We start from the raw sequence: 8328 nt of genomic DNA, 5'->3' as shown, positions 1-8328 counted from the left end.
GTTGTCCCTGAAAGACTGAACAATGACCTGCAAAACATTTCACTAGACACTCCAGTTTCCTCCAAACTTGGACCCCGGTCGACTGCCACTCAACTTACGATTCCGCCTGCAGCTCAGCCTAACACTCAGCCAATTAGGCTTGGTTTTATCCATCTTCAGCCAGCCAATTCTGAAACAGTTCCATCCTGCCAGCCCTGAGAGGTCCATGAAGCCACCAGTTTGCCAGCAATGCTAGCCAACAGCATGCCAGCCTCCAGCATGCTAGCCGCCTGTATGCTAGCCAGCAGCCTAGCTTCAAGCCCCCAGCTCCTGTGCTACAGCAACAGGCTCAGCAGCCCCAGTTTCCTGTGCTTCAACAGCAGCGGCCCCAGTCTCATGAGCTGCAGCAGCTCCCTGTTGCTAATGCTGCTGCACCTGTCCCAGCTCCTCGTGCCCATGCTGCTGCCCCAGCCCCAGTTCTTAGAACCAAAGCCCTAGTCCCTGTTCCAAGAGCCCAAGCAACTACTGATCCCACTGGCTCATCAGTTGTCATGACTGCCCAACAGCCCCTTGTCAATGCTGCTCATCTTCATGGCCAGCCTGCAGAGTGGGGTCCACTCACACTGCCACCATCTAGGGAGGTTCAGCCTTGGCCACCGGCACTGGGGGTGGCTCCAACCTTTATGTCGCCTCCCTGGCTCCAAGCGCTCTGGCCATCCACCTGAGTGCCGCCTCATCCTTGGTCATCTGCCCTTCGGCTGTCCACCAGACTTCTGCCCTGAACACCTGACTTCTGCCCTGACTTCTGTCTTCATCTTTTGTTTGTATTTACACAAGTAAAAACTATCGATATTGTGTGTGAGTGTGTGTTCACTCACATTCATTGCAGTAAATAGTTACACAGCAGGGTGTGACCACAGCATCAGTCATCAGCTCACTGCAGGCTGAACACAGCAGTTCATCAGGGATCGGGTCAGAGTGATCAGGTCAGAGTGATCCTGAACAGGCGACAGCTCACGAGGAACAAATGGAGGACATGCCTTCTTTCCTCATATACATGCCTCCCTGTATTGAAATCTGTAACACAGATTTTATTTTATTTATTTTTTTTAAATAAGAGAAAGGGTAACCACTAAAACCAAAATAAAAGCCTTAGTGACAAGCATTTGTGTGCCTTTGTGCATATATCCTAATGAGATATGAAAACAAACAAAATTGATGTTAAGGGCTTGGGATAGGAATAGATACAGGATTGAGGTTTTGGAAGCTGTGATATAATTTTAAGTTCACTTCAAGTTAAATTTGCAGTCAGTCCAAATAAACTTTTACAAAGCATACTTTGGGATGAAACCTGGTCAGAATGTAAATTTCCAGTGTTTGTGTGAGTGTGTGTAACAAATCTATAGCAGCAGTGACATACTCTCCAGAGCTGGTTAACACGGCTCCCGTGGTGCCAGGCTCTACTTTAACCATGAAGCTTTTAGGATTGCCTTTACAAATTCTTATGGGCTTGGGGAGTTCCCCGTTCTTGTGCTGGATCCAAAAACAGAAACAAAAAGATTAAATCAAATGCAAAATGGTATTCAAAAATGATTTCAGCTGCACTGTCTTGTGTTGTTACAGGTGGCATATGGTGGACTCTGTATGTAATGATTACCATCTGCATGGGGCAGTCACGTTTTGTCATGTTTTGGTCAAGCTTTCCACAGCAGAAGCACAAATAGTGAGCAGGTGGCGGTCCAACTGTCTTGGAGTAACTAGCAAGTACAGAATGGATTAAACAACCACAGCCGGATTATGAGGGTGGAGTATGTGTCATTTTACAGATAATTATATGGTCGAAACCACGTGGGACTAGAATCATTGTTTAGTGCATGTGGGTGTATATATACTGACTGACTGAGTTGAACTGAGAGGTCATGGCTTTAATCTGTCCTCCTCTGATGCATTTGCATTAGCCAGGTGTTTCTAAAACACAAAAACAGAGATATGACAACAGAAAAAAAGGTTATCAACATACAGAGAAGTAAAAAATATTTTCTGGAAAAACAAATAAAATTTAAGAGAAATCTGACATTGACATACTGACATATTGCCAGCACACACTCAAAGTACCTTGTGGAGTTGGTCCAGGGACAAAAGGTTGGATGAAGCATTCTGCAGTAGAATCAAAGAACAGACACTAAGAGGCACTTTCCCAGACAGGGATCAAGCTTAGTCGCAGACTAAAATGGCCTTTTAAACAGGAATAACTCTAATTCACTTTCTGGGTCATGGATTTAAGTAGTTTTTGACTGATCTGAATCTCAATTCAAACAATCTGATTTCCAGGTCAGAGTTTAGTTTTAGTCCTGAAGTCAAAGGTTTAAGTCCAAGGAAGCAGGTTGAACTTCAGATTCCTGCTGTTTGTCAAAGGAGAAACAGATGTGGAGACTGTGTTTCCTCGGACAATATCTCCATTATCTCCACACAGTATCTCTGGGCTTTTCTAGATCCAGTCTAAATCCAGTCCTGACATCCACTCCAGGCAAATATTAGATTTATCTGTTCAAAGCCTTTTCCATGTATACAAGTCTGTGTTTGCTTTTATCTCAAGCCTTTTGCCTTAACCTTAAGTAATCTTTGTGAGTATCTTGTGTCATCACATGCTTTCTTCCTAAGATGTGAACTCATGAGCCAGCTTAAGACAGCTGTATCTATTGGTTTCAATAGAAAAATCCAAAAATATTGAGTCCATTTATATGACTGCTAAAATAAAAAACAGAAATGGAGCTGCTGTCTGCTCTGGACAACAACCTGGAGTGAACACACAGCATTTTAAATACCGTATTTCCCCAATTAATCGCCCAGCCGCAAATAGCCGCCTGGTTCTTTTAAACGCCTGGGGTCTTCTCCCATTTTGCGTATTAAACGCCCACCCGAATAACCGCCGGGGCGATTATATGCATTATATTGAGGTAACCTAAAATAAGGCTACTCACCTTATTTTTGCAGAAGTAAACAGTTAGCCGCACAATAACTGTGCGGCACTTCTGTTTTCTGTCAAAATAAGAGAGCTAGCTAACGTTAGAAAAAAGGGTGTACCGTAATCTTATATCGACCGACTGTAAATATGTTGGACAGTAACTGTCATCATAGTAATGGCCAGGTGCAGGTCTGTGTAAAAATAAATAAAGGCCTGCAGCGAATAGCCGCCTGGTTCTTTTAAATGCCTGGGGTCCAAGTTGATTTTGCGTATTAAACGCCCGGGCGATTAATTGGGGAAATACGGTACATATACTTGCACTTACTAACCTTGCCTCACTTAGCAAGGGCACAAAATATACAGTTTAGGAATGTTTAAAGCATCACTTGGTAGCTAGCAGCAGCTACCAGCTACATGGTAGCTAGCAGCAGTTCACGTTTAGCGCTTCAGTGTTATGGCTGTTGGCCTGCTACCATTTAAACTGTGTCTCCAAATAAATGCACTGGAAAACGGCTATTACAGCACCTCAACGCTTCAAATACAAGAGGCTGGAGACTGGCATGAAGAGCCTGTCAACATTTCAGTGTCTCTCAAGTCTGTAGACCTAGCTGATACTTGGACTTGAAACAGATACAGTCACCACACAAAGATCTCCAGTCTTGTCCTTCATCTAGTTTGTGGTTTAAATCCATTAAATTCATCTCAGCGATGCACCGTATTCATCCACCTAGCTGCTTCACTGTTGTGTTTTTTTTTTTTTCTTTTTCTTTGTCTTCTTCCCTTTCCTTGTCGCCTTCTCCTAATTCACTATCACAATCAGGGTAAGCACAGGTGTTACCACTGACATTAATTCAGGTTGTATTCCATCTACAGGACCATACCAGTGATTTTGAACATTTGCCGCCTTAACTACAATTTCCCCACATTTTATTTAGCAGCAAACCATTTTGCAGTTCATGCAGGGGTACTAGATTTCACAACAAACCCTTGATTTTTTAATGCAGGGTTGCCAACTCTCACGCATTGGCCGTGACAGTCACGCATTCAGCCTCAATCTCACGCTCTATTGTAAATTTTTCCACTCATCATGTGTACTAATTTGTGACTATAAACAAGCTTAACCACATAGGAGCTTAACCACTCCAGTGTCTGATGTGTTATACTTTCTCTGATTGTTGATTCAGTTGGTCAGAGTGGCAGAGCAGAGAGGCATGATATGAATTCGAGCAGTTATCCGATAACCGCTCTATATAAACAAAAAAAAAAGTACGGCAGTCTGTATGCGCGGCACACCCGTTAGAGCCGGCAGACCTGGTGCCGGCCGGCACCGGCTGCAGCACCACATGGTGTGCGCGGCCACCCGGTCAGGTCAGGTCTGCCGGATCTGACAGGTGATTTACCGCTGACTGCAGTAAATCATCCAACTTTCTGCTGGATCCAACTGACTGCTGGATACTGGCTGGATGCTCCAAATGCTAGCTGTTAGCCTCCTGCCATTGAGGTGGACTTCCCCCCAGCTAACACTCTTAAAAATAACCACCTTTATCCACTCAAAGACGGTTGAAAGGTTTAATATCACTTTATTGAATAAACTTAGTAACACCTGTGATTACCCTGCTATTCATGCAAAAATGAAGGCTGTGAGTTAGTTAGTGGGGACTTAATAGGAAAATTCTTCTCTGTTGCAGTCTGTGATTGATTGTGCAAAGACAGGTGAATCTGACAAAATAAATAAGTAAATAAATAAATACCACAGCTTCAAATGATTAAAATCAAGAAATGTATGATTATTCTTTATTTTTCCAGAAACACATATAAACACACAAATATATAAATCATTTCATGTTTCTTTCCACTTACAAGACTATGACTGTAACTAATATAGTATAATATATAATATTATATATATCACAATAAAATAATAATAAAAAAAAAAAGTCTGGTTAAATAAAGGTGGAATACAAAATCCTGTTATCTCACATGTTGTCGTTGTCTTGTTCACCCACTTTCCTTGACTTGACCTTGCACCTGCTGATCACAAAGTACCTCCTGAGGTACGTCCTGAACTTTTTGTCCCGGACACCGTAGATGATTGGGCTGAGGAATCGGGGAACAATGTAGACGATCAGGTAGTTAGCGAATCGTATTTCAAGGATTCGGCCTGGGAAGATGAGACGGAGGGCAACCTCTACGCTCGGTGAGATGTAGGAGAGCATGCACATGGCGAGCTGGCCCCCGTGCAGCAGGATGGTGTTCCTGGCTTTCTGGGCTGACGCCTTTTCTGTTGAGAGGGCCCTGGCCGCAAACAAAATCCTCAGGTAGGTAAAGACCAGAGTCAGAAACACGCAGGAGAAATAGATTGCATCGAAGACTACTCTTTTGTATGCCAGGACTGGGTCTTTGAACACATTCTGGCGCAAGCAGAATACTGACTCTTGGAAGAAGCTCAGGGACTGCGTCGCCAGCGTCACAAATAGATCCGTAATATCCGGTGCCACACATACAAACCAAATCAACCCAATGAAAATGTACGTCCTCCTCACTGTGCAGATCTGAGCATGGCGTAAGGGGATACAGATGGCAATGTAGCGCTCTATGGCCATGCCGGCCAAATTAACGGGGGTGTTTCTGGTAGTAAACACTGCTACCAGGATGAAAAAGCAGCAGAGGGAGACGTTGATCTTGTAGAAGATATAGCTGAGGACAAAGAGCATGATGGTGACAGTCAGCTGGATGGCATCGTTGATCACCATGTGGATGAAGAGGATGTAGCGAGGGTCTTCATAAAAGGCCTGGGGAAGGGGGGGTTAGTGTTAGACATCATTGCCCATTTGAAGGAGGGTTTTATCAGATTATTTCAGTTTTCATTAGACAACACAACTATTCCTTCCTCTTGGAGACTAGTGCTTACATCCTGTCTTTGCAATGGAGAGTTTTCTTTAAGTACCTAACTTACTCTGTTGCCAGTAAACATTCAAGTGCAATTTTCCTATAAAAGGCGCAGGTGCACAGAGGTGAATTTATGGTAGAAAATAAATGTTATTGCTTATATAAATATGTGGACGATGTGGCTGTAGTTGGCCTTTTATATGAGGGTGATGGAACTGAAGAATTAATGTACCTGAGCCATGTTAGTGCTCTCAAGACTTAATGTCACGTTAGTGCACTTCAGATGAATCCCAATAAGACAGACTTCACTACTCATTCTGTTGTAATTAACAATCCATGACAGTTTTAAATACCAGTAAATTGCTGATTATATTTTTTATGAAATGTGTTTCTGCTTAAAAAAAAAACCTCAACAGCTTCTGACAAGATCAACATCTTTTAGAGGAAGTATACAAAACATTAATAGAAATTAATTGTGCTGTCATACAACAGTACTGTATGCTATGGGAATTGAAACAGCATACAAGAGCAGACTGGAAAGGCTTGTAAACCAGTCATTTGTGTAACAAGTATTTTTTAAACAAACTACCTGATAAGCCAAAGATAACTGTCCACCTTGGTGCACAATAAAGTTGTCAGATCAAATCTAATGTAATCCTCATTGGTAACACTTTATAATAACAGTACAACAGTTAATGTTAGTTAACGTTAGTTAATGCAATAATGGTTAATTAACTGTTAGTTAATGATTATTATGGCATTTACTAATGTTAATAATATCTACAATAACCCTTAAATAACATATAAATTAATACCTTAGCATGAACAGCATTAGTAAATGATTCTTAGACACATTAGTTAACGGTAAGTTAATTGTTACTTAATGTTTATTACCTTTTACTTAATGTATATTACGGCATTAACTAACGTTAATTGTTGTACTGTTGTAAAGTGTTACCAATTTAATTAAAATTCAGTCAAATTAAATTCCAGTACATTAGCTGCTTTAAATATATAGAAAATAGATATAATTGGTATACAATTTGGCACCCTTATTATTTTATTTTATTTATTCATATAATTTATTTTACTTATTTAATTCTGTTAATTATTTAATTTTTAGGGAAAAAAAAACTCATCTCTGTATATTGATTACAATAACTGTAAAATTAAAAAGTCCTAAGCTTTGTCCAGAAATCACATAACACTGAATACGGAAATCACAACAACTACAGAGATGCAATATGTATCAAATCGGCATCCAAGTATCAGGATCTGTATCATACTGGGAGTCCATGCCGATTCCCATTAGAAGTGTGTGTGTGTGTGTGTGTGTGTGTGTGTGTGTGTGTGTGTGTGTGTGTGTGTGTGTGTACCTGGTATCTAAAGAAGGTGGCCACCACAGTGCCGTTGATGTAGCTGAGGATGAGCCAGACCAGAACCATAATCAGGTTCTTCACAAACGCTGTGGTGAAGGTGTCTCTGAGCAGCATGAACTGACGCAGCGACAGAGGGAAACAGAAAAAAGCAGCACAAACAGCATGAACCTACACTTGTCTTTCTCTGACCGTGTCCCTCAGCAGACGCTTCAATACAAATAATTGTTTTTTCATCCCTTTCAAACACAAATATGCATTTACATACACACAAATGGCACGACACAGTGTTTGCACTAAAGGTGATTGCATGACGTCAGTTTAGTCATCTCTGTAGTTGCATATATACTCTATTAGATATATCTTGAATTCAGGAAGCTGAAAATGTGGTTTAGAACAACGACAACAACAACAGCAACAACAAAACAATTTATATTTTAGATCTTGACATTATGGCAAACACTAACCCTAACCCATCCCAAACTGACAAACTCTACATATCAATGCACAAGATCATCAGAGGGAGACTGGCCAGATAAAAGGCCAAATAAAACCCTTGTAAAAATGAGCTCATTGCAATAAATCTAATTTTTTTTTCTTTTTTGTTTTTAACTCAACAGCTTGAAAATGAGTTTGCAGTTACGAAGATGTTAGCTGCTGCTGCTTCAGTGCACGCATGATCCTTACATGCAGGCAAACTGTACTGTTCTAAGATTTTATGTGTAGGTACTGTATATTTGATTGTGTGAATTTATATCAGCAACTAAGAGGCATATCTCATTAAGACAGGAGACAATGTTTAAAATATGGGAAGTGAAGTAAACTAGTATGCCACCAGACCTGAGGAGGAAAGGTCATGTTTCCTTCAGGACCGACTGTTGAGTTCATATTTCACTGCAGCTTCACTAAAGAGAGAGCGGTGGGGGAGGGGGATGGAGGCAACAAGGGGTAAAATACATGCTACAGTAAGATATATGTTAAAAGCGAAATGATGAAGACTGGTATGATAGTGGAAATAACATGAAGCATGCTCTGTTGAAAGACCAATTTCATAATGTAGGTGAAACAAATATTGGAGTGAAAAAAAGATTGCATCTTTGCATCTTGCAGAGCGCTTTT

General features: G+C 41.1%; 1 protein-coding gene across 1 annotated transcript; it reads right to left on the bottom strand.

The window, feature by feature from the left end:
- Positions 1–4920: 4920 nt before the first annotated feature.
- LOC115359201 (odorant receptor 131-2-like) lies at positions 4921–7326 on the bottom strand. Its single transcript, XM_030051552.1, has 2 exons — positions 7210–7326; positions 4921–5736 (listed from the first exon to the last, which is right to left on the bottom strand). The coding sequence occupies exons 1-2, from the start codon at positions 7324–7326 to the stop codon at positions 4921–4923; spliced, it is 933 nt and encodes a 310-aa protein (XP_029907412.1).
- Positions 7327–8328: the final 1002 nt, after the last annotated feature.

The sequence above is a fragment of the Myripristis murdjan genome, chromosome 5, assembly GCF_902150065.1.
Source record: "Myripristis murdjan chromosome 5, fMyrMur1.1, whole genome shotgun sequence".
Classification (NCBI taxonomy): Eukaryota; Metazoa; Chordata; class Actinopteri; order Holocentriformes; family Holocentridae; genus Myripristis; species Myripristis murdjan.
Note: the sequence above shows the minus strand (reverse complement) of the source record. Positions and strands in the feature narration are given on the sequence as shown.

What these genes read in the sequence shown, in the direction of transcription:
- LOC115359201 (XM_030051552.1), bottom strand. Translation starts at nt 7,326, where the DNA reads ATGCTGCTCAGAGACACCTTCACCACAGCGTTTGTGAAGAACCTGATT. An exon ending in CCACCTTCTTTAGATACCAG is followed by an intron (nt 5,737 to 7,209) that starts GTACACACACAC and finishes CCCCTTCCCCAG; the next exon opens with GCCTTTTATGAAGACCCTCG.